This window comes from Schistocerca piceifrons, chromosome 1 (assembly GCF_021461385.2).
Source record: "Schistocerca piceifrons isolate TAMUIC-IGC-003096 chromosome 1, iqSchPice1.1, whole genome shotgun sequence".
NCBI lineage: Eukaryota > Metazoa > Arthropoda > Insecta > Orthoptera > Acrididae > Schistocerca > Schistocerca piceifrons.
This window is the reverse complement of record NC_060138.1, coordinates 359,128,770-359,156,659: the sequence shown is the minus strand read 5'-3', so window position 1 is coordinate 359,156,659 and position 27,890 is coordinate 359,128,770. Positions and strand designations below refer to the sequence as shown.

Below are 27,890 nucleotides of genomic sequence, written 5' to 3'. Positions count from 1 at the left end.
ACGACTAACGGGGGACACTGAATATATACGGAGAAGGGCAGCACAAATGGTCACAGGTATTTTTGACCCATGGGAGTGTGTCACAGAGATGCTGAAGAAACCAACAGCCACTTGAAACCAAATGCAAACTATCCCAAGAAAGCTTGCTTACAGTGTTTCAAGAGCCACCTCTAATCCTAGCATTACTAATGGAGGAGGGAGGTTGTGAGGGATACTTTATACCCATTTTGTGCAAATGTTGTTGTCTAGTTGGGTACTTTGTATTTTAAAATTTTAAAAAAATATTAATTGTTTTTAAACAATTATTCTACAAGATTCTATAACTGTTTTAAATTTTTTCAGGTAAACTTCATCCAAAAATTTAAGTAGCAGTGGTAGTAGTAATAGTAGTAATTGTTGTTGTAGATGCGACTTTTTTCAATGAGTCTCATATTCAATATTTTCAAGTTCTGGACCTCACTTATACATCATCATCTCTTTAAAAAGCCTGCTATTAATAAAAGTGAGCCACAAATAATGAAATTTGTAACTTCTTTAATTTTTTTTATGATCATAAACTATCCCCCTCATTCGTAGTATACATTATTGAACACGTGTTGGTAATGATGGTTATGTATTTTCAAGTTTTGGACACTACATACACGTCAGCAAATCCTTAAAAAGTGTGTTGTTAACCCCCCCTCCCCCCCTACTACCGGTAGTGTGTGTTATGGAACATATGTCGGTATTGCTACGAGTAAATGGAACATACTGCAACTGCCAATGTATCACTCTTGTAGGGATTGTGAGGATAAGATTAGATTAATTACAGCATATGATGAGGCATTCCAGCAGTCATTTTCCCCATAATCCATACACAGCTTGTGAATGGAATGGGAATAAACCCTAATACCTGTTATGATATGAAGTACTCTCTGCCATGTACTTTGCAGTGGCTTGCAGAGTATGGACATAGATGTAGAAGTAGACATATTAGCCACACCAAACTCGCACATGAAATTCTCTTGCAATAAAAGGACCCTTCCAAGTGCACGTGTGGTGCATCTTTAACAGTACTTAATACACTCAAAGAATGCAACATCCTGACTGACTTTTGTCGTAAACTGAAATTAGATGTACCCCTATCTCAAATGGTAGCCAATGGCAGAACACCTGCCAACCATGCTTCACCCTTTTTTTTTTTTAAAAAAAAAAAAAAAAAAAAAAGAAAGAAAGAAAGGGTGGACACTGCAATTAAGATCTAAAGCCTTTACAAATCACATTGGCTTAGGGAGTGGGTGCAGCAGTGGTGCTATTCACTGGTAGCCAATTCTGATAGTCCCTGAACTTCACCACACTTTTGAATTGACACATGCAACTACCTTTCATTCCTTGAGCCTACACATTTATTTCCTATACCTTTTTCATGTCAAACTTTTTTAAGCACATCCTTACACATATTTTATGTATTGACATGAGTTACCAATTGTCCCAACTGTCCTCACACCCTTCACACACGTTGTGGCCGAGCGGTTCTAGGCGCTTCAGTCCGGAACCTCACTGCTGCTACGGTCGCAGGTTCGAATCCTGCCTCGGGCATGGATGTGTGTGCTGTCCTTAGGTTAGTTAGGTTTAAGTAGTTCTAAGTTCTAGGGGACTGATGACCTCAGATGTTAAGTCCCATAGTGCTCAGAGCCATTTGAACCAACCCTTCACACAACAGTTTCCCTTTCCTCCATCCCATCACAACCTTACAATTTACATCCCCATGCCACCCACCTTCAGTTTGCGATGCTCCCCACTGGCTCCGACAAATGTGCATCACATGCCCAGCCTGTGCATCTTCCACCTATCCATCCTGCATTCATAGCCGGCAAACTGGCTTTCTTCCTCTGAGCCACTAGCCACACACCCCTAGTCCTCCTTGCCTCCTACCCCTCTCTTCCTCTACTCACACCACCTGACACAACCCCACCACATCCTAGACCACCTGCCAAAATGCAGCATTGGTGCTGTTTGTCTACTCACCCCATCAGTCAAACTCCCAACACGTCCTAGCCCATCTGCCAAAATTCAGCACTGGCACTGTTTGTGCAGCTTGTACTATGTGGGGGAATGGGCGTGTGTGTGTGTGCGTGTGTGTGTGTGTGTGTGTGTTTTACTCTGGGTCAAAAAGGGATTACTCCAAAAGCTAGCAAGTTTTTCTTTCTTTTTGCATGTGCCTATTCATGACTCAATGCTTCTGCTTTTCAGTGAATGATCTCCTGTAACCCAAAAGTACGAGGGTCAGTCAAAAAGTAATGCCTCCTATTTTTTTTTTCTACGTTTAATTGTCAGGAAATTTAAATGCAATTACATAGGTTGAAAACCACAACATTGAGGATCATTTTGTCATTTTTCAATGTAATCTCCGCCCATCTCTACAGTTTTGGTCCATCTTTGAACAAGGGAATGTATCCCAGCACGGTAAAAATCACAGCTCTGCTTCCTAAGCCATTGACGCACGGATGTTTTGACGGCCTCCTCATCTTCAAAATGAATCCCACGATGAGCTTCTTTTAGTGGCCCGAACAGATGGAAGTCTGATGGTGCCAGGTCAGGGCTGTATGGGGGATGAGGCAAAACTTCCCATCCAATTTTGACAATCTCGTCAGAGGTGTGACGACTGGTGTGTGGTCTTGCATTGTCATGCAAAAGAAGAACATCTGCCATTGATTTTGTTGGGCGAACTCGCTGAAGACGTGCTTTAAGTTTGTTGAGGGTTGTGACGTATTGAACAGAATTTATTGTGCATCCCTGCTCCAAAAAATCAACCAGAATCACACCCTCTGTATCCCAGAAAACTGTTGCCATAACTTTCCCTGCCGATCGCACAGTTTTGAATTTTTTCTTCCTCGGCGAGCTTGTGTGACGCCACTCCATTGACTGCCTCTTTGATTCGGGTTCAAAAAAATGCACCCATGTTTCGTCCCCGGTCACAATTTTTTTCAGAAACTCATCTCCCTCCAAACGGAAGTGCTGCAAGTGTTGGGAGGCTATTGTTTTCCTTGCCTCTTTATTCTGATCGGTTAACATTCTTGGAACCCACCGTGCACAAACTTTTGAGTACCCCAATTGTTTAATAATCGTGATCACACTGCCTTTACTAAGAGAAATAATGCGACACACTTCATCTGCAGTAACCCGACGGTCACCACGAATGATGTCATCAACTTGCTGAATGTTGTGTGGAGTCACTGCACTCACCGGCCTGCCGCTCCGCTTTTCGTCAGTCAACGGTGTTTGCCCTTCAGCTTCCTTACAACGACGAACCCATCGTCTAACAGTGCTGACATCCACTGTCACAACACCATACACCTTCTTCAGTCTTTCATGAATGTGTATGGGCGTTTCACCTTCTGCATTCAAGAATTCAATCACACAACGCTGTCTCAAACGAACATCGACGTCGGCCATCTTACAAACTTCTGCTGTGCTGCCACCTGTTGACACAGAAAGTTACTACTGCAGTGGATTGCAGAAGAAGGTTTGAGGAATGGCGCCAAATTCAAATTTTTCACTTAACTTAATTTCTTTAAGTAGAAAAAAAATGGGAGGCATTACTTTTTGACCGACCCTCGTATTTATATTCTGCCAGAACTTCCCTCAACATTTGCATAGTATCTAGGCACATGCTAATTACCATTCTGTGGTTGTCATAAACCATCAACAACAATTTGAATTCAATCTGTACTGAAGTATTACCAACTGATCACCCCATGTATACTACCTCACTAACTGAACAGACCATTGTACTTGGCCCTCCTGACAATGGTGCTACCTGTAATAATAGAAAATGTGCTCTTAGCAGTTCAGTGTCCTATCTGGTTCATGTGTGCGAGGGCTCCAGTGCACTTAATTTTTATTGTACAGTGGTTTTTGAACATCACCTTCCCTAGACAGTGAATTGGGTGGCCACTGCATTCTCCTGCTAGGGCTCCTGACCTTAAGACATTGGCCTTTTCACTGTGGAGTCTCAAAAAGTGTGGAGCGGATTACTTTAGATGATGATAAAATGACCTGGAACAAAATACGTAAAAACCCTGTGCAACTGTTTGTCATGAACCAGGTGTCATCAAGCCCTTGTTAAGGCATTGCCATTTATGGATTATGGCTCACAGTGCACATTTTGAACAGCTCTTACAATGTGGCCCTGGTTAACAACAATGCTTTGTGTGACTTATAGATTCTCTTGAACAGATCCTAGGATTCACCCCCTAATATTGCGTACAATTGTTTGGAAAGGTTTCATATATTTGAAATTTGTAAACTTAATGATCTGAAGAAGGAGGTTTGAAAGCCTGGTTATCATAACAATTTTCACTTATATCAAATTTTGTAGAAACAAGTGAGTTACTTGAATAGATCAGAAAAGCATTTGTCATGGAATAGATGATATCTATGGTGCACTGGAAGGACTTAGATTTAATTTGCATTTTATTAACTAATTATCAGAGGCGAGTACCAACTATCTATCTGTGGATGTTTGCTTTGTATGACTTCAGTAAAGTTGCTTTTATTTTAGGTTATTGATGTGGAAACGGGAGTTGCTCTTGGACCATACCAGAAAGGAGAGCTTTGTTTCAAGGGTCCAATAATTATGAAAGGATACTGTGGTGATAATGCTGCCACAGGAGAAACAATTGATAGTGAAGGATGGCTTCATACTGGTGACATAGGTTATTTTGACAGTGATAAATATTTTTTTATTGTTGACAGAGTTAAGGAGCTAATAAAGTACAAAGGCTTTCAGGTATGTTAACAAATTGTTTTTTATTCCATATTTCAATGTATAATCTCCCTCTAGGAGAAAATGAATGATTGTGATTTTTCATTCTATTTTTATGTGCTTTTATAGCAGTAATGTCATTGATTTATAATCCAAAAGCTAAGTGTAATCAAGAACTGAAAACATATGTTCTTAACAGAATGTCAAAAAGATTACAAAGCAAGGTAAATGTTAATAAAAAGACATGATTTACAACACTATCCAAAACATAAGATTAGAGAAATTCTGAAACTTAAAATATCCTTTTAAAAACCAGTAATAAAACCAAACAAACTCTTCCACAGCAACAGAAGTATTAGCAGGAGATGTACAGGGTGATTATAATTAAACTTTCAGTACTTGAGTCAGTATAGAGGGAAAATTATTTACTATATTGGTAGATTACTTTATAGGAGTGATGTTCAGACTGTGCACTGCAGGATTTACACTGTTAGTAGTGTTAAGTGTCATGACTTGTGGTTAGATAATGGTACTGGTATGGTGACGTGGGAGGAACTTAGACCCCAAGGACCAAGAACATGCAGCATGAATTGCACATGTTACTGTGATCTGCTTCAACAACATGTGATCCCTGCTCTATGGGAGAGAGATGCTTTGGGCTCAACTGTTTTGATGCACAATGGAGCTCCATATCACATTGCTCATGAGCTCACTTGGTTACTCTGTAACACATTTAGAGAAAATCGAACCATTGGATCATTCCAAACTTCATAGTGACAAAGATCACCAGATTTGAACCCATGTGATTTATGGGTGTGGGATTACCTGAACGAGAGGGTTTATCAGTGGGACTCAAACACACATTGGAGGCTGAACATAAGTATAACAAGGGAGGTAGCCAGCATCCCACCTGAAATGTTTCAGGCAGCAGTACAGAAGTCTGTAGTTCAGTTCCAGTCTGTCGTGGATGCAGATGGTCATCACATTGACCAGTGTTTGTAATCCGGAGTGTAAACATGGTATGCAATTAACAAATGTTATCTCATGTGGAAATTAAAATGTGTTCCTTTCAGTGGTTTATTCATTATTTCTGTTTCACATGTCCTTACAAATGTTTCTACAAACTTTCATTGTCCTATGATCACTTGTTTTTCATTGGGACCCTCTCAAGTAACAAAAGTTTAATTGTAACCACCCTGTATTTACCCCTATATATAGTATGGCAGTTGACACCATTACCAAGCTTGATCTGTGCTGAGATATGGAAGTGTCCTTGGTGATGACAAGTGGCTAACAATGGGTCTCTTCAGTGCACCCTGGACTTTCCATATTCAGTAAAGATTCGGAGAGCCCAGTTGGCAATTTCGTGCAATAGGTATCTTCACTTGCAATAAATTCACTCATCAGAGCAGCCTAATATAGGGCAGCATTATTGTTCATGAACATAAAGTCAGGAGCAAATGTACTTTGGAAAAGACAAACATGTCACTGCAGTGGCTCACCTCCATACTTCAACTGCATTTATTTTTTTGTAAAGGTAATTTGCATACAAAATGAATGGAGATTACAAAATGCTCCATGGGGCAATGCAAGGTATTTTAAGTAAGCATTCCAATCAAAGTCCAGTTTGCACAGTATCAGAGTTCCACCAGTAACAAAGCCTGGAAGGAAAATGCTGAAGCCAAACCAGTAGTATGATTGGGACACACTTCACTGCCTCAGAACGGTCCTGGGCTGGTTTATTTGTGGGATCCATCAGAAGGCGATCCTGGTGAGACGTGCCCTCTGGGTAGTAGCCATGGCAGTTAACAGTAATATAGCACCACCTATTCAGTTTCTATAATGAAGTCTAGTGGCACCACCAAATCCTCCTCCCCCCCCCCCCCTCCTCCTCCTCCCCTCTTCCTCCTGCAGTAACGACTGCCCTGGGAGTAGATGCAGGTGGCACATGATCCAATGGAGCCACAACCAGAAAGATGGTGGTTGATGTCGAAAGGCATCACTGCAGTGGAGAACAAGGCTCAGTGGAATCATGAGCTGCTACAGTATTGGAGTGGTCCCTTTGGGGTTGAGAAGCAGATGGCTGCTGAGCAGGATGGTGGAAATGAAGTTGATAGTTCTTATCTGAGACACACAACAGAACCCTTTGGTTGATGTGCTGTTGATTTTACTGTGGCCATCGGGGGGAGAAAAATGGGCTCAGGAGTTGTTCCCATCCACCAACGTTGCACAAAATGAGTGAACTGGTATAATATGTAGGCCTTGCAGTAGGCAGCTGTGACGTCACACAAATTTAAGGGAGAAATGGAAATGTCCAAATCTAGATCTGAATCAAGCTGGAAACACACCAATCCTTGTTTCTCAAAAGCTGAGTCAGGTCCTGTGGGGAATCGAGTCACTGTGTAAGCATTAGCATGTAGCATCTGCACAAACAGTTCGACGATGTTTGCAGCAGCATGGACTATCAGCTCGGAGACCATGACTGCGCTTACCCTTGACGCTTCATCACAGACAGGAGCGCCTGCGATGGTGTACTCAGCGACGAACCTGGGTGCATGGATGGCAAAATGTCATTTTTTCGGATGAATCCAAGTTCTGTTTACAGCATCATGATGGTCGCATCCGTGTTTGGCGACATCGCGGTGAACGCACATTGGAAGTGTGTATTTGTTATCGCCATACTGGCATTTCACCCGGCGTGATGGTATGGGGTGCCATTGGTTACACGTCTCGGTCACCTCTTGTTCACATTGACGGCACTTTGAACAGTGGACATTACATTTCAGATGTGTTACGATCCGTGGCTCTACCCTTCATTCAATCCCTGCGAAACCCTACATTTCAGCAGGATAATGCACGACCGCATATTGCAGGTCCTGTACGGGCCTTTATGGGTACAGAAAATGTTCGACTGCTGCCCTGGGCAGCACAGTCTCCAGATCTCTCACCAGTTGAAAAGTCTGGTCAATGGTGGCCGAGCAACTGGCTCGTCACAATACGCCAGTCACTACTCTTGATGAACTATGGTATCGTGTTGAAGCTGCATGGGCAGCTGTACCCGTACACGCCATCCAAGCTCTGTTTGACTCAATGCCCAGGTGTATCAAGGCCGTTATTATGGTCAGAGGTGGTTGTTCTGGGTACTTATTTCTCAGTATCTGTGCACCCAAATTGTGTGAAAATGTAATCACATGTCAGTTCTCGTATAATATATTTGTCCAATGAATACCCTTTTATCATCTGTATTTCTTCTTGGTGTAGCAATTTTAATGTCCAGTAGTGTACAAAGAAGGGTGCACTGATAGTCACATATTTGCTTTACTCATGGAAGGCCCATCACAGTGGTGCTGAAAACTCTGAAGATAGGGACCGTTTATGCTGCAAAATTCTACTTACAAAAATCCAAGAAAGAGTATTAAGTGAGTAATCTAAGAATATACTATAGGCCCCTGCATACTGCTCCCACAGGGATTACAAAGACAGGATCACACTAATTACAGCACACATTGCAGTTTAAGCAATCATTCTTCGTCTGTTCCTTCTGTGGCTGAAATGAGAATAAAGTCTAGTACATGCTACAATAGGAAGTACCCTCTGCCATGCACTTCACAGTGGTTGGCCAAGTATAGGTGTAGATGAAATCTTGGTGGGAAAAGTACATGTTAGACATAGTCTAGTAACCAGTATTTTAGAAACTAAATACAGAAAAATGAAGAAAGTCTCTTTGTACAGATATTTACACAAGCCCATTAAAGAGAAAATATAAATAACTGGTTATTTGTAGAAAACTTTATTTATGAAATAGAAAAGATTGGTTAAAAATTTTTTTTGCCATTACAACAAAAATACATCTCAAAACACACAGATCTGGAACATTACAACATGGTCATCAGTTCATAGTGCCTTCACAGGATTGAAACATCAGTTTTAAAGAGACATAGAGACATAAAAGAAATCTAAACAGAAAGAATGAAAAGCAATAAAAAATGTAAGTCCAAAATAGACCTAAGAATGAATATACAGACTAATAGAAAATAAGTAAACAAAATAGTATACAAACATTTCTTTATACGTGAAAAAATGCATGCTAAAATTCTATTAGTATATTGAAAGACTGGTAACCCACATATTACTACAGCCTCAACACCACCAATGAAGCATGCATCACACATCTGAATAGCTTTCCGTTTGGCTGCTCCTGGCCCCTACCAGAGGCCATTGATTGTGGTCCAGCGCCTTGATTACCTGCAGTTGATAGACGGTGGACCCTGGTGGTCAAATGCTCTTTATATTGTTGTGCACCAGCTCTGGTCAGCTGTCTTGTACATGCCAATAAACTGTATTGTTCTACTTACCCCTATGTTTATGACAGACTGTGTCCTAGTAAATAGTTGCTGGTTTCTCGAGAGCATGTCTTTTATTCTGCCAGACTTACTAGACAAGTTGTGGAATTCCACTAAACTTGCAGTAAAGCTAAAATTGAGATAATAAAATAGAGCCCAGTAATAAAAGAAGACGGGAGAAGACAATAAGCAAATTTCAGTCTTTATTCTAAATTGCGTAGTTGAGACTGTTCAAAAAGGATAATAATAAATTAAATGTTGAAAGTGTCATCAACAGTTGTGACACATTTTAAGAACATAGAATAATTTCTAAATTCTGTAATTTTTTCCTTCAGTGCTAATAGAGAGTTTATGGAAAGTGGCCAAAGCAAACTTTCCTAGCAAATAGATTTTATTCATTCCCTCTTTGTTGTAAGCTTTTTGCTAATAACATTTTGGGGGTAATAATCATCATACCTCATTATTCCATGTGTAATTGAACTTATTGTTGTTTTCATATATATGAGTAGTAGCAGCATCCATCAACATTCTCAACTCGAACCAACATATTCTGTTGAAATATTAATGTGGTCAGCAAACATTCATTTGATCAAATACCTTTTAGGATGATAGTTTATTTAGTTTAGTATGCTCCATTATGGAAGAAGCATACAATAGAAGGTTATCCATTCCTAGTAATTTCATTGTATAAGTGATTTACATCTACATTCTTAATTGTTCTGTTCAATTCATAATAATATCAATTTCAGTGGCATGTGACTCCTTCTTCAGGCGCCAAATATTACAGAGTAAATTGCATGTGTCACATTTTCTCCTAGAAAACAACTGATGGAGTAATAATACAGTTACAGGCAAAGCAGCACACTGCAATTAATTCAAACAATTTCTTTAGCCTCAATATATTTTAAAGCAAAAAAATGAAAAGTGAGGAACAGATAGCTTGAAAGACATAGCATCTGTAGTAATCACCGTTTGTAATAATCTGAATACTCACTGAATCACATATCATGTTCTGCAAAACTCATCATCAAAGAGAAAGAGAGATGAGGAACAAGTCAATTAATGATGTGGTAGACTCTGGTTTATTGGTAGCATACTGGGGAAGTGCAATCAGTCTACGAAGGCGATTGCTGACAAATCACTCTTGGGACCTGTTGTGTGTGTACTGTAAGACCTTTGGTACACACACCATCAGATTATTTGACTTGTTGCTCTAGCGAAGTAGGCGAGTGTCAGCAATATGTCTCATGGTCTTATCATGGCGTGTTTATCTTCTGCTGTTAGGTCAGACGATAGAAATGCCACTTGCATGCTTAGAGTAGCAGATTGACGGTGACCAACTTTAAACAGAACTTGATTAATTTTCACACACATTTATTAAAATAATAAAAATCATAGACATTACGTAACTTGATTCTGGATGCTGTTTGCAATTGACAATCTGAAGTTCCTTTGGTCTTGGTACATTAATCTTATTCTCACATATCTCTGATACTTGACAAAGTGTCTATACATGTCTCTTCATGGCTATGTACAGGAATATGATAATCTTATTAGGCGCAGACTGAAACTTGACTATAGACTAATGCAGACTAATGCAGACTGACTAATTGGAGGTCTGTACACTCGTTATAATACCTAAAGCATTCAGGTATCACTGCGCGAGTGTGATCTGCGAGGAGAAAAGGTTCTATGTTAGCAGCAATCTCATTGGCTGCGTGACATATTAATACGCGGGTCAGCGGAAGCAGAATTTGGTTTGACTCAAAGACAGCGCCATCTCATAGTGCGGAGACGGACGAGCGGTGCACCTGCGCTGTTGTGCTTAGCGGGGCGCACTCTATTTGGAAAGTTGTGTACGCGCTGACTACGCGGAACTATGTACACAGCAGGACCCATTCTAGAATATTCTCAAATGTGTGGGACCCATACCAAATAGGACTAACAGGGGACACTGAACATAAACAGAGATGGTCATAAGTTTGTTTGACCTCTGGGAGAGTGTCACAGAGATGCTGAAGAAACTGAACTGGCAGACTTTCAACAGAGATGCAACCATTCTGAGAAAGTCTACTAACAATGTTTCAAGAATCTGCTTTAAATGATGACACTAGGAATAGACTACAACCTCCTTTGTGTCTATCACATGGTGACTGTGAGAACAAGATTAGAATAATTACAACACATACAGAGGCATTCAAACAATCATTCTTCCTACACTCCCTACATAAATGGAAGTGGAAAAATCCTAATAACTGGTACAATGGGATGTACCCTTTGCCTTGCACTTCATGGTGGTTTGCAAAGTATGGATGTAGATGTAGATCTTGCTAAATGGGGACAAACTGCAGGAAATGTCCCATGAGAGGATAAGGAGTAAAATGGAACATATGTCGGAAATGCATTTCAAGGGAAGTGCATCCATTTGAATGTGGAGATGCAATATCTTTGATAGTGGCCCTGGTATCAGCAACAGACAGGTGAACTGCCAGGATGGGCTAAGTCAAATGACAGTGTGGAACATTCTCCATAACTGCTACTATCCATATCACTTGAAACATGTGCAGGTCTTATTACCTACAGACATGTCACCACAGTGCTGTGATTTCTCTCATCCATCCTCTTCACAGATGAGGCTACCTTTATGAAGGGTGATATCATCAACCTTCACAACACTCACCTGTGAGCTATGCATAACTGTCACAGTATGGTGGCAGCGAACCATTACCACAGGTTCAGCCTCACTTAGGCAGGGGTTACTGACAATGGTTGTGGGACCTGTCATTCATCCACAACATCTCACTGGCAACGCATATGTGCACATCCTATGGGTGACCTAGCCTCCCTGCTGGATCAATGAGACTCTGGTGGCACAAAGGATAATGTTCCTATTGTATTATGGTTCTCCAGCTCGCTGCCTTCAAGTGTAGAGATAAAACACTATTATGGGCAGAGCATTCCCCCACCTTATCCTCTCAGCGATTGTTTCCTGCAGTATTCCCCATTTAACCAGATCACCCTGTACATGAACTGGTAGAAGCAGCCACTGTAGTCTACATTTGTAAAATATACAGCCAACAAATTAGGAATGGTACTAATCTACTCACACTGCTATTACTGATAAGTGTAAGAACTATTTCTAGGTTATGTTACATAAACGAAAAAAAAAAGAAAAAAAAAAAAAGAAAGCTACATACTTTGACGAAGTCACTGCTCTTACTGTTTTATTTATCTACTATTTTACTATTTCATACAGGACATTTATGTAAATCACTTAGAATACTATCAGCTAAGTCAAATCAGACATTTGGGTAGAGGAGACAGTTTGAGATTGTAACCATTGTAGAGCCTAGTTCTTCATAACAAAATCTCAGACAGTTTCCAGTTCCATATTTGTCCTACAACCGTGGGAAGCATTTCTAAAATCTTAGTCAGAACCAGAGATTTGGAGCTTCACCTGCATGTTCTTTGTGTAACTTAGTAAAGTTGATGACTTGTGTATTGACCTATTGTTAAGTCCTGCTCTCATAGTTCACAGATATTGAATTAATATGGAATTTAACTGTAGTTATAGTCCACTCAAAAATGATGAGTTCATTGCAATGTCTTTAAAATTATTCAAGAGCAGAAAGCAAAACAGTGATCATATTTAGCTTTAAGTATAAATGTTCTCTATGATTGTGTAACATAATCATTCTGTTAATTGCAGAAAAGACATGTGTTTTAATTATTTTGAATACATCATGTGGAACAGTATTAGTAATTCCTGTGTTTATCCACATTCTAATGAATGTGAAAATGAAAACTGAACATTTTAAACACACCTTTCCACTCTGCTTCCACAGCCACAATTTTACACACATGGATATTTACTCAAACTGTTTGCCATGCTCATACTGAGTTACAACAACATCTCCCACCAAAACTCCTGGCACAAAGTAAAAAACAGAGATATATTTTACACACAAAGAAAATGCAGTGCAAAGATCTATGTAAGTTAGAAATGTAGTAATCATTCTAATCATTACAAAAATTTTAATATCATGAAAATTAATTTTGTGAGACAAAATTATTATTCTGAAATCATATTCATTGTATATTTTAATTAGGAAACGTAAATAAAGTATTTACTAATGGATGTGGGAGGCTCACATGCAGAATTTTTATTTATGTAATCTCTATTCCAAAAATAAATTTATAATAATTTTTTCTCAATTTTGCATATGAAAATTATAAATTAAATATATTGATACCATGCCATGGCATAAAATGAAGACGTATTGCCTGTTGGTTTCTGTCTTGGTGTCTTCAACCAACATTTGTTTAGTGATTTTCCTGCCATTTCACCAACATGAGGGGCTGGCATTGTCAAAGGTTTACCCTCCATTCCTGGTGACAGACTGGAGTTGAGGACATGGGCAGAGATTATATGTACTTGCCACACCATTATCTGAGGGCTTTTCCCTGGGCTTTGCCATTGAGGTTTTCGCCTTGATACCTGCAACAGTTGTTCACTGCAGCATGGGAATCCAGGGTCCATTTACTTTGAGGTTTTCTACTTCCTTGTTAAAATTATAGTCATGATAGTGTATTTTTGTGGGTAATCTGGAAGAGGTAGGTATGGTAGGTCTTTCCCACAGTGTAAAAACTCTTTGATGGCAAATTTTATAACGTGGTTGTTTGCACACAGTGTGTTGTCTGTCATGTCTGATTTCTCCACCTGTCCCAACTTGCTATATTTTTTACGTCCAGTGATTCTGGTGCTGATGGAGCATCTAGTCAAGCCAATGTTGACTTTTCCACATGTACACAATATGTAGTCCATTCCCAACATTGTGAGAGAGCCCATTTGACATTTGTGGATCTGAGATACTCTTTTATCTTGGTCAGTTTGTAGCCAGTTGTGCATGTTTGTGCAATATCCAGCTATGTATCGCTAATTCTGTCTGTCAACCTGTGGATGTATGCCACAGAGGCCATAACAACATTTCCCCTTCTGATATGTCACTTCACCAAGTAAGGTTTGTGATCCTTCTTGTGCAAATGGTGGAGTATCCGTTGCTCCTCAGAATGCATCCGAGATGCTGTGGCTCTCAAATTTCTCATGCACTTGTTACAAGTGTATTAATTATTCTTCTTTTATGACTCGGGTGATGATTTGACAGTTTGTGCAGGTACTGGTCCATGTGTATTAGTTTTTGACACACACTGGCCCAGGTTCTCACAATTTCTCATAACCAGCAGATCCAGTAATGGCAGTTGTTGGTGCTTCTCTATGCCCACAGTAAATTTTATGTTTGTGTGGAGACTATTCAGATGCTTTAGGAAGCCATTAAGCAGTTCCTCAGCATTTTTCCACATGCCAAGGTGTCACCAATGTACCTGTACCACTCCTTAGTTGTACAAACTGCCAAGTCCAGCACTGATCTTTTGAAATGCTCCATGAAGAAATTGGTAACCACTATATTATGTTGACTACCATGGTGATGCCTTCAAGCTGGTCGTACAAATTGCCATTCCATATAAAGTAGCTCATGGTAAGACATGTATGAAAGAGCTTGGTGGTGTCCTGTGGGGAAAATGTAACCAACATGATCCACAGAGTCACTGAGAGACACTTTGGTAAACAAAGAAACAACATTAAAGCTTAATGATTATACTTATGTATGGAGCCACAGTCATATAAAACTTTCTAGAAGAAATAACTGCTATTTGTTTTCACAGTCTAGATTTTGGCCTTAGACCATTATCAAGTATTACAACTACAATACATTAAAGCTCAATAAAAGTACAAGTACCAGGAAAAGTATCAGAAAAATAGGTGGGCAAACAGTTAAAACAATGTACGGGCTGCATGATTTTTTTCTCTTACTTACATACTATAAATCATTAGACTTCAGTAGAACCCAAGTCATTGTCAAAATGTGTATCTTCAGTTATATAAAGCAATTTTGTCAAAATAAATGCGAAAAATCTGTGAAATATGCTAATTTACTAGCAATTGGCATGACTCATTTGATATAGTTGTGGAAAAATAGATGACCAAAGTACAGGTTTTAAACTTTGCTACACTGTGTCTAAGCAGCCACTGACATAAACATAAGTGAAATGATGGTCAAAGGTCATCATAAAGACATCCCAGTTTGCACCATGTGATCTGTGGTATATCATGGGAACAGGAAGTGGGACTATTATACAAGCTGGTTACATTATCTTTGAAGTGGGCAGTGGATGCCAGCATTTACATAATACGGCATGAAAAGCCAACTTTCCAGTATGCATGTAAAAATGAGACTTCCACCATTGTAATTAATGACATATAAAAGTACAATCTTGGAAGAGTGAAATATTTGATACTTGGTGAATTATAAAATAAGCAGTTATACATTGTTATGAATTACAGAACTCTCTCTCTGTCTCTCTCTCTCACACACACCACACACACACACACTACTGACCATTAAAATTACAACATGAGGAATGACAACATAATCCACTTCTGGCAACAACAGTGACTCTAACCCAGTAGTGCACTGATTCAATCTGAGCTTGGATGACAGACAAGGGTCTATCATTTGTACAGCTTCAAACTTGTCAGAGTTCATCAGTCATACATATAGCTTGTGAGTGGTGGCATGCCAGGCACTCAACAATCAATGACCAGGCGTTTTCAGTAAGTGAAAATGAGGAGAAATTACTGACCAGGATAACAGTCGAACATGCTCTGTATCAAAGTAGGTGAGGACACCATGGGTGACATGTAGTTTTATTTATTTTATTTATTTATTTATTTATTTACTCACCCATAGACAATGAATATTGTTTGGATGTTGTACAAAAGTAAATGTCAATTTATGGGAAACAATTTATGGAAAATGAACATACAAAATTTTACATTAAGTAATACAAAGAATAATACATACAAAATTGTACAAAAAGTGTATGAAGAATAATACAAGTGACAGTAATATAACTTTTTATACATGTATACTAACAGTATTGTAACTGCATAGTCTGTTTGCCCTAAGGCTTTATAGTCATTTATCGAGTAAAAACATTGTTCAAGTAGAATTTTTTTTTTTTAAATTCTACTTTAAATCTATTTTCATCTTCTAACTTTCTGATGTTGGTTTCAGTATGTTGTTGAGTTTTGTACCAATATAGTTCACATGCCTTGGTGTGTGTGTACTTTTTGTTTGCTGTGCTATTTAAGGTATTGTAGTTATGCAAATTGGCATTTGTCTGAAAATCTGCAAGCTGGGCCCTAACATACAAAACAGATTTGTATATATATAAGGAACATATTGTTAGAACTTTAAGTTTGTTGACTAAGGGTTTGCATTGTGTCTGTGGAAGACTGTGTGTTATGATTTGGATAGCCCTCTTTTGTGACAGAAAGATTTGTTTTAGACAGCAAATGGGGAAACCCCAAAATATTATTCTGTATGTTGCAAGAGACTGAAAATAGTCAAAATATGCCATCCTGGCATCCTCTGCAGTACAAACATTTGTAATAATTCTAGGAGCAAAACAGGTTGAGTTGAGTTTCTGCACAAGTTTCATTACATGGTCATTAAAATTAAGATTTTCATCTTCATGAATCCCCATCAATTTTATTGATGCCACTCTGTCTATGGCCTTGTCTCTCAACAACAGATGAAGCTTTACATTTTGACATATTTTCCCAAACTGCATAAATTTGTTTTATTTGCATTTAATGTCAACCGGTTTGCATTGAACAAAGTGTGGACATTCTTTATTACTTGATCAGTAGTTGTTTGCAGCATTTGCTTTGGTGCACTTATTCTTACATTAGTGTCTTCTGCGAATAGTATAGCCTTTGGTGCCCCCTCTGAGGTGTGAATGTCATTTACATAGACAAGGAACAATAAGGGACCTAAAATACTGCCTTGTGGCACTCCTATTTCCACTTTTTTTTTTTTTTTTTTCTCATCTGATACTAAATTTATTTTGTGGTTGGAGCAATCTGACATCAGTCCTACAATCTGTATTCTGTTTTGTAGGTGTGATTCAGACCACTTTTTTCCTGTCTCATGAATATGTAACACTTCCAGTTTTTCTAGTAGAATGCTACAATTGACAGTGTCAAATACTTTGGAGAGATCGAAATTTATTTCTACTATGCTATTGTTTTTTTTTTTCTATATTTTTGATTATTTGTTCAGTGTAGCACATTAGTGCTGTTTCTATATTTACCTGCCTGGAAGCCATGCTGATTTCTATTTAGTAACTTAGGGTCATTTAGATAGTTGTTGATTCTGTGCTTCATTGATTTTTCTATTATTTTGGAAAATGCTGGAAGGAAAGCTATTGGCTGATAGCTTTCTACCTTATGCTTGTCGCCATTTTTGAATAATGGCTTCACTTTTGACGTTTTCAACCTTTCCGGAAACAATCCTTCACTAAATGATAAGTTGGTATGTATGCCAAGGGCCTTGCGATTTGTGCAGCTGTCATTGTTATGATATAAATGGGTGCCTCATCTGCTCCTTCTGACATTTTACGTTTCAAGCTTTTTATTATTTTGAACACTTTATGTTCATCTGTTGGATCTATCCTCAAGCTAAAAGCAGCTTTTGGAAATTCTGGTTTTTCTTGGTTTGTAAATTTTGAGCTTAATTAAGTTGTTACATTTATTAAATAATTATTGATGTAATTTGGCAAAGCTTGTTTTCTAATTTTGACATTTTCTGTGTTTTCGAGAATGATATCCTAGTCTTCACAGCTCTTTCCTGTTTCAGTCTTCACAATATCCCATATGGCTTTTGATTTATTATCAGACTGTCTTATTAAGTTGCCATTATTCATAAATTTTGCCTTGGCAATTATTTTTTGATACAACCTCTTCTAATTCTTAACATATTCTGTGAACTGTGGATCTGTAGATGTTTTTAATTTTGAATTTAATCTTTTTAGAGTTCCACAAGAAGTTTTGATGCCAACTATGATCCAAGAACTGGGCTTTTTACTGTGATGTAATTCTTGACAGCTTCTTTGGAAAGAACATTTTGAAATATCCCATGAAACTTGAAGAAAAAGTGTTATATGCATCATTCATATTTGTTAGGAACAGCACTTCTGCCCAAGGCTTACTATTAGGATATTTGTAAATTCTACTCAGTTTTCAGTGGAAAATTTTCTTTTATACATGAAGTTCACTTTTTTTCTTGCATCGAAGGAATTTTGAGGACAAGAGCATTATGATCTGACAATCCCAAATCAGTATTTGTTACTTCTACTTATGTGGATTGTACATTTGAAAATATATTATCTATAAAATTGTTTATAATAGAGGGAAACATTCCACGTGGGAAAAATATATCTAAAAACAAAGATGATGTGACTTACCAAACGAAAGTGCTGGCAGGTTGATAGACACGAACAAACACAAACATACACACAAAATTCGAGCTTTCACAACCAACGGTTGCTTCATCAGGAAAGAGGGAAGGAGAGGGAAAGACGAAAGGATGTGGGTTTTGGCATCCTTTCGTCTTTCCCTCTCCTTCCCTCTTTCCTGATGAAGCAACCTTTGGTTGCAAAAGCTTGAATTTTGTGTGTATGTTTGTGTGTCTATAAAACTGTTTGTATTATATGTCATTCTTGTGCATTTGTGTATGTGTGGAAACTGATTGAAACTACATACTAGATTTAGGAATCGATTTTTTAGCCTACTTTCATTCATAAGATTTATGTTGAAATCCCCACAGATGACTACAGTGGCGCTTTCCCTAAAAAAGAATGTTAAGCAGTCTTTTTAATTGATTAAGGAATATGTCTGTATCTCAAGTAGGTGGTCTGTATATTGCTATGATTATGACTTTTTCCTGTATTTCATACAATACTGACTTTCCAACTTATATGGATGAATATTGATGCTACTTAGTTCAAAACTTCTGCACCAGTGCTCCATGATGTACCGTGTCCTGCTGAGACACCAAAAATCCTTGAGAAGGACACGTTTCCTGCACCTCTTGAGTCGTACCTGTACATTGGGCTGCAGTGAGTTGTTTGTTGCTGCTATTGGTGCTGTTGCTGATGTACTTAATACTGCCATTTCTGTTGTTGTTGTTCATGATGATGGTGGTGGTGGTGATGGTGGTGGTGGCAGTGATGCTGTTTCTGACACTACAAATGTTGGTTCTGCCACTACTGCTCTGCTTTCTTGTGAACTTGGAGTCTTCTCATTTTTCTTGTTTTTGTCTAAAAAAAATATTTGGACGATGAGGAACTATAGTTCTCTTGCGATTCAAATCACTGCCCATTGTTCTTTCTGTTAACAGTTCATCTTTTTTTACATGCATTGCTCTTGCTGATGATGGTTCTGATGCTTTTACCTCATTTTGAAGTGCTTATTCTATGGAGTCTGGCAATGGTGATGTAATTATCATTTTGGTTTTGAATTTATTTTGGTCATTTTTTATTTCCTTGGTTATCAGGTTTGCCAGATATTCTTTCCCCAAGCCATTCAGGTGAAGTCCGTATCGTGAGTGGAATCTACATCCAATATTGCTTATATAAACACATTTCACATTTTTAAAATGTCTGCAAATTTTTGCAAACTGATTGTTGGCACTTTTTATTTCCCTATTAACACATGACCATCTTACAAGGTCATAGCAATGTGGAATATTGACCATTACTACATTTGTATGCGTAAGGTTTCTCAGACACTGTTTAAGATTGTGTGTAGCACTCACTATTTCATTTTTTTAGATATCATTTGCACCTCCCAGAAGTAAAACAAAGTCTTGATTGTGCAGATTTTTTACTCCTGTGGATGCAGTCATTTTTTTAATTTTGCCAAGTGGGGTTCCTGGTTTGACTATACCACACAAATATGTTTCAGCTGTTTTTTTTAGCGTACTCGCAAGTTCATGACCATGGTTGTCTGAAGGCACAAAGTTTGCTGTTATTGGAGTTCACTCTGTGAGAATCATTTTGTATTGTTTTATTAAGCACTTTGGCACAGTTTTTGGTTGGCACATTTACATTGACCTCATTCACGTTTGTTTGCATAAAAAAATTTCCTTCTCCTACCTCATTCACAGTGCCTATTTGCTTTTCCCATCATTCATGTGAACTATATGTTGCATTTTCACTATTGGGGGTTGAAAGTACTTAAAATGTGTTTTCGTGCACAAAGCTTGGGTTCATTTTTCAGGTTTTCTGATTTTGCACTTTGGCTTGCTGTTATTGCACTTCACATTTGACCACTTTTCCATTACAGACTAACTACTTCACGCAAGTTTTAGCATGTTCAGCTCGCTAGTTTCTTGTTGTATTTTCAGAATATCCATTTTCAAACTACTGATTATGAACTGTAAGCTCATTATGTGTTCATTCAGTTTCATAATTTTGTCCTCACTGTTTTCACACATTTCTGTTTTACAGCAAAATTCATGTTTTTCTGGAAGGACACTTGCTTAACTTTTATTCTAGCCGCCATCTTCATTGTCAGTGAGGGTCTTGCATTATCTTGTGAGGAACATAATGTCACACACATGACAGACAGGGGTACTTGCAGAAATTTAGCTGGGGATGGTGCTGGGGGTGAGAAGGTAATATCTGGGGATGGTGGTGGGGGAGGGGTGCAGGTGTCGGTAGGTAAAACTCAAAAATTGCCATTTCTGATACAAATTAGATGGTTGTTTTCAAGACTTATCATCCCACAAGAACTAAATTTTATTGGTAACACAAAAAACATATTACATCCCAGAAATTAACTCATGGATGTTCACTCAGTGTTTGTTGTAGGTAGATTATGTTGATACTTAAATGCAATAAAAATCTGTGCTCCAGATTCTGCAGGGAGGGGGAGGAGCAGGGAAAGGGGGGGGGGGGGGGTCGGAGTGGTGCCCCTTGTGAATGCCTATGGTCATGAGGGTCACTGGCTTTAACTTGTCAGAAAAGTAATGTCTGGTGTCCAAATTACTAACTACATGAAACAGAGATGATCATGTTGTTGTTGTTGTGGTCTTCAGTCCTGAGACTGGTTTGATGCAGCTCTCCATGCTACTCTATTCTGTGCAAGCTTTTTCATCTCCCCGTACCTACTGCAACCTACATCCTTCTGAATCTGCTTAGTGTATTCATCTCTTGGTCTCCCTCTACGATTTTTACCCTCCACGCTGCCCTCCAATACTAAATTGGTGATCCCTTGATGCCTCAGTACATGTCCTACCAAACGATCCCTTCTTCTGGTCAAGTTGTGCCACAAACTTCTCTTCTCCCCAATCCTATTCAATACTTCCTCATTAGTTATGTGATCTACCCATCATAGCACATCATATCGTATCATCTCACCAGATGTTGGATCCATACAACAATGACAAATGTAGTTTGGCAATGTTTGATCTCCTCAGAGCCTTAACACGTGGATACACCCATCATGATTCTATACACAGAATTGACAAGGAACCCCATGAGTGCAAAGTTGCAAAAGGTCAATGATGTTTATGGCATTCAACGTGCCCTGACATATTGTATGCCATGCGACCACAGTACTGGCTGCTAATGGCAACTGACGGCAGAACTAGAGGCATCCAATGGTAAGCACAGTGCGAGGCCATGGAGCATAGTTGAACTACTTACACAGTGGGTAACTCGTAACAGTGATACAGTGCTAGTTGTGTTGATACAAAGCAGAACATTGGCAATGATAAACACTGCAAACATTGCATTATATCTAAAACAACAGTTGCCAATGTTGACATTTCATCAAAAAGGAATCCAATGAATTTCACAGAGTGAGAAAGAAGTGGGAGATGAAAAATTAGCGTTTCTGCAAGATGAGTCAATGGGATGTGTGATATTGTACATGACTCGACTGTACGGACAATGTACATGAGGAATACAATGATGATGATATATGCTTAACTAGTAAAAGTGATACTGAAACAGGTGTTGAGCCATGTAGTTCATTGTCCACAAATCCCATCTCCAGTTAAACATAGTACAGAGAATCATTGTCCAAGGAACAGATTCTAAACGTAATTGTGTACATGGAACATCGTCTGCATCATAGTAAAGAAACAATTACAAACAGATTTAGAATAAGTCCATAGCAATATGACCATGTAGTGCATATGAAAAACTGTGGATATTCAAGGGAGGACAAGGCACACTTCTTACAAAAGCTGGCATTTGCGCATGTCAACAACGATCCATACAATTTGTAGGATGTGCATGATAGTGAGCAATTACACTCTGCACATAAAATTGCTTGCAACATAGATTACAGTGATTTAAAGGGAAACAGTGGATTGTTGCATAACTTCAAACAGTGCTACAGAATTGGAAGACATTGTTGTTGTTGTTGTGGTCTTCAGTCCTGGGACTGGTTTGATGCAGCTCTCCATGCTACTCTATCCTGTGCAAGCTTTTTCATCTCCCAGTACCTGCTGCAACCTACATCCTTCTGAATCTGCTTAGTGTATTCATCTCTTGGTCTCCCCCTACGATTTTTACCCTCCGCGCTGCCCTCCAATACTAAATTGGTGATCCCTTGATGCCTCAGAACATGTCCTACCAACCGATCCCTTCTTCTGGTCAAGTTGTGCCACAAACTTCTCTTCTCCCCAATTCTATTCAATACTTCCTCATTAGTTATGTGATCTACCCATCTAATCTTCAGCATTCTTCTGTAGCACCACATTTCGAAAGCTTCTGTTCTCTTCTTGTCCAAACTATTTATCGTCCATGTTTCACTTCCATACATGGCTACACTCCATACGAATACTTTCAGAAATGACTTCCTGACACTTAAATCAATACTGGATGTTAACAAATTTCTCTTCTTCAGAAACGCTTTCCTTGCCATTGCCAGCCTACATTTTATATCCTCTCTACTTCGACCATCATCAGTTATTTTGCTCCCCAAATAGCAAAACTCCTTTACTACTTTAAGTGCCTCATTTCCTAATCTAATTCCCTCAGCATCACCCGACTTAATCAGACTACATTCCATTATCCTTGTTTTGCTTTTGTTGATGTTCATCTTATATCCTCCTTTCAAGACACTGTCCATTCCATTCAACTGCTCTTCCAAGTCCTTTGCTGTCTCTGACAGAATTACAATGTCATCGGCGAACCTCAAAGTTTTTATTTCTTCTCCATGAATTTTAATACCTACTCCGAATTTTTCTTTTGTTTCCTTTACTGCTTGCTCAATATACAGATTGAACAACATCGGGGAGAGGCTACAACCCTGTCTTACTCCCTTCCCAACCACTGCTTCCCTTTCATGTCCCTCGACTCTTATAACTGCCATCTGGCTTCTGTACAAATTGTAAATAGCCTTTCGCTCCCTGTATTTTACCCCTGCCACCTTTAGAATTTGAAAGAGAGTATTCCAGTCAACATTGTCAAAAGCTTTCTCTAAGTCTACAAATGCTAGAAACGTTGGTTTGCCTTTCCTTAATCTTTCTTCTAAGATAAGTCGTAAGGTCAGTATTGCCTCACGTGTTCCAGTGTTTCTACGGAATCCAAACTGATCTTCCCCGAGGTTGGCTTCTACTAGTTTTTCCATTCGTCTGTAAAGAATTCGTGTTAGTATTTTGCAGCTGTGACTTATTAAGCTGATAGTTCGGTAATTTTCACATCTGTCAACACCTGCTTTCTTTGGGATTGGAATTATTATATTCTTCTTGAAGTCTGAGGGTATTTCGCCTGTTTCATACATCTTGCTCACCAGATGGTAGAGTTTTGTCAGGACTGGCTCTCCCACGGCCGCCAGTAGTTCCAATGGAATATTGTCTACTCCGGGGGCCTTGTTTCGACTCAGGTCTTTCAGTGCTCTGTCAAACTCTTCACGCAGTATCATATCTCCCATTTCATCTTCACCTACATCCTCTTCCATTTCCATAATATTGTCCTCAAGTACATCGCCCTTGTATAGACCCTCTATATACTCCTTCCACCTTTCTGCTTTCCCTTCTTTGCTTAGAACTGGGTTTCCATCTGAGCTCTTGATATTCATACAAGTCGTTCTCTTATCTCCAAAGGTCTCTTTAATTTTCCTGTAGGCGGTATCTATCTTACCCCTAGTGAGATAGGCCTCTACATCCTTACATTTGTCCTCTAGCCATCCCTGCTTAGCCATTTTGCACTTCCTGTCGATCTCATTTTTGAGACGTTTGTATTCCTTTTTGCCTGTTTCACTTACTGCATTTTTATATTTTCTCCTTTCATCAATTAAATTCAATATTTCTTCTGTTACCCAAGGATTTCTACTAGCCCTTGTCCTTTTACCTACTTGATCCTCTGCTGCCTTCACTACTTCATCCCTCAAAGCTACCCATTCTTCTTCTACTGTATTTCTTTCCCCCATTCCTGTCAATTGCTCCCTTATGCTCTCCCTGAATCTCTGTACAACCTCTGGTTCTTTTAGTTTATCCAGGTCCCATCTCCTTAAATTCCCACCTTTTTGCAGTTTCTTCAGTTTTAATCTACAGGTCATAACCAATAGATTGTGGTCAGAGTCCACATCTGCCCCTGGAAATGTCTTACAATTTAAAACCTGGTTCCTAAATCTCTGTCTTACCATTATATAATCTATCTGATACCTTTTAGTATCTCCAGGGTTCTTCCATGTATACAACCTTCTGTCATGATTCTTAAACCAAGTGTTAGTTATGATTATGTTGTGCTCTGTGCAAAATTCTACCAGGCGGCTTCCTCTTTCATTTCTGTCCCCCAATCCATATTCACCTACTATGTTTCCTTCTCTCCCTTTTCCTACACTCGAATTCCAGTCACCCATGACTATTAAATTTTCGTCTCCCTTCACAATCTGAATAATTTCTTTTATTTCATCATACATTTCTTCAATTTCTTCGTCATCTGCAGAGCTAGTTGGCATATAAACTTGTACTACTGTAGTAGGTGTGGGCTTCGTATCTATCTTGGCCACAATAATGGGTTCACTATGCTGTTTGCAGTAGATTACCCGCATTCCTATTTTCCTATTCATTATTAATCCTACTCCTGCATTACCCCTATTTGATTTTGTGTTTATAACCCTGTAGTCACCTGACCAGAAGTCTTGTTCCTCCTGCCACCGAACTTCACTAATTCCCACTATATCTAACTTCAACCTATCCATTTCCCTTTTTAAATTTTCTAACCTACCTGCCCGATTAAGGGATCTGACATTCCACGCTCCAATCCGTAGAACGCCAGTTTTCTTTCTCCTGATAACGACATCCTCTTGAGTAGTCCCCACCCGGAGATCCGAATGGGGGACTATTTTACCTCCGGAATATTTTACCCAAGAGGACGCCATCATCATGTAATCATACAGTAAAGCTGCATGCCCACGGGAAAAATTACGGCTGTAGTTTCCCCTTGCTTTCAGCCGTTCGCAGTACCAGCACAGCAAGGCCGTTTTGGTTATTGTTACAAGGCCAGATCAGTCAATCATCCAGACTGTTGCCCTTGCAACTACTGAAAAGGCTGCTGCCCCTCTTCAGGAACCACACGTTTGTCTGACCTCTCAACAGATACCCCTCCGTTGTGGTTGCACCTACGGTACGGCTATCTGCATCGCTGAGGCACGCAAGCCTCCCCACCAACGGCAAGGTCCATGGTTCATGGGGGGGGGTTGGAAGACATAAGATAACAAAATTTCAAACAAAACATCAACTTGACGATGCACAGAAAACTGCAGTATCGGCCTGAAAATTCTCATTTAGTAACAAATTTGTTTTCTAGTCCAAGTATTTGCAATTTGAAGAGCAGATGCATATGAAAGGAACCCAGGAATTTAGAGGTACTGAGAGAGAAGTATTAGGATCAACTAACATCAATGCCTTAACACATTCATGTGCGATTATGCCATCTGTTAACCTGGATGGTAAATTGACTGGAAAGTTATTTATTATGCTGCAAGAAGTTGGCAGTGCTCTGACCTTATGATGGTTTTTTGTGCTGTATGATCTTGCAAGGTCATTAGAGAATATTTACATCACAGTAGTTGAGAATGGGAAAATGGGTGTAAGAGACCTACAACTATGGCACTATCTTTGGGCAATAGCTGGTCAAAACAGCTTGCTTTTTCTCGATTTCTGCTCTATGTATATAAATCACATTCATTTAGAGTGAACTATCCCTCCTGAAAAGTGTGTGACACTGCAGTTCACACCACCTGGAACCACTGGACAAATTCAGCTCTGGGTGCTCATATTTTCCATGCCTACAGAACTTGCTATAGCACTATCTGCTGCTACACTTTAAGGAATAGTTACTTTTATGATAGGCCCCATCCCAGACTGTTTCACATTCAGTTGCACAACATCACATTCCATCATTTTTCATCACTGTGCTCCACCATTATGATTCTATATGCATTCTTTAAGAGTGGGTACTTAGCTGAACATCCTGCATAGTTTGTAACTCCCAAGGAGCTTGCATTCAATCTCAATGGTGTGAACTTTTGTCATTACTCTGTCTTGTCATTTTTTATTTCATTTTCATGGTGCAAGTTAATGATTTGTTTTGAACATTTCTTGGATGTCGACATTGTCCATTTTGAAAAGTGTAATACATATATTTCTTAGAAGGTTGATCTTTGTATCTCCTGGACTCTCATTTTCTATCAATCTCCAGGGCACATGGTGAATCTTTAGCAGCTAATATGTTTCCTGTCATAATTGTTAACACAACATTTTCACATGAACATTACTACAGACTGAACTTGTGGCCTTGCACTCATGGGGTTCTTTGTATGACTCATCTTAAAAAACAACATGGTGCCACATGTGTATCAATTGTTGTCATTTGATGCCCCATTGTTGATGTGTTTCTGCTACTATGTTGAAGGGAGGTTGCAACAATGGCCACCACACTGACAGTCTGTGGTGCTCCAGATATCTTCGCACTCACCGTGTGAATATTTCTCATTGGAAACAAGCCCATTTGTGGACTGAATGTGTGAGACATGGTTGTATGAGCCTGCATGAACAATGTGTCTGTCCTCTCTAGCCGTTATCTGTATTGGGGCAATTTGGAGCTGGCATTTCACTAAGTATAGCCCTTCTGAACCACTTGATATCATATTTGCATGACAGTCATGGAATCCTGACTACTGTTAGCAGCAATATTGTGGTATTATAAACCAGTTTTGATAGACCACAATCCTACACATGCTGGTAGATCTTTCTCCTTGTTACACAAGACACAACACAATTTTCTCACAAACACCTCATGTTCAAAAGCAATTTTTGAATGAAACAGCAGTTGCACAGTCTTCACTTATATACATTGTTACATGGCGTGGTTTTGCTGAAATGCTAATCACTTGCATACCCAGGTATGCAGTACACTTAAGTCAACCTGACATTGTTGCCTGTCATCTTCACGGTGTTCAAATTTTAGTGGTCAGCATTGTACATTCACAGGTAAATAACCAGATATAAGCATTTTCCATATCAGTTATGTCGGCTAGGTAAAACATAAGGAATATAAGTCTATAATCTTTAAACACTGGAGAATCCAGGATTTAATAACAATAACGGTATGGATTAGGATAGACTATTAGTTGCCACATAGAGACGATGTTGAGCAGCAGACAGGGACATTTAAAAATTGACTGTTGGATATTATTTCTCTATCAGACAAAGTCCTACACACACACACACACACACACACACACACACACACACAAACACACACACATTGTTGTGTAACAGATTCTATGGAGTAATATGTCCCACTTCTAAATAAAGGAAACTCCAGGTAGGAATATCAACAATGTAGGAAAAGACAGGTTGCTGCTTACT

At 39.0% G+C, this 27,890-nt stretch overlaps 1 protein-coding gene across 5 annotated transcripts in view; it reads left to right on the top strand.

Moving 5' to 3' along the window:
- Positions 1 to 27,890, top strand: part of LOC124785145 (luciferin 4-monooxygenase) — a 345,708-nt gene that overhangs the window by 293,545 nt on the left and 24,273 nt on the right. For all 5 annotated transcript variants that reach the window (XM_047254157.1, XM_047254155.1, XM_047254158.1 and 2 more), the window contains exon 7: positions 4,544 to 4,771. In XM_047254157.1, coding sequence (XP_047110113.1) covers positions 4,544 to 4,771 — 228 coding nt within the window. The remainder of the gene's footprint in view (positions 1 to 4,543; positions 4,772 to 27,890) is intronic.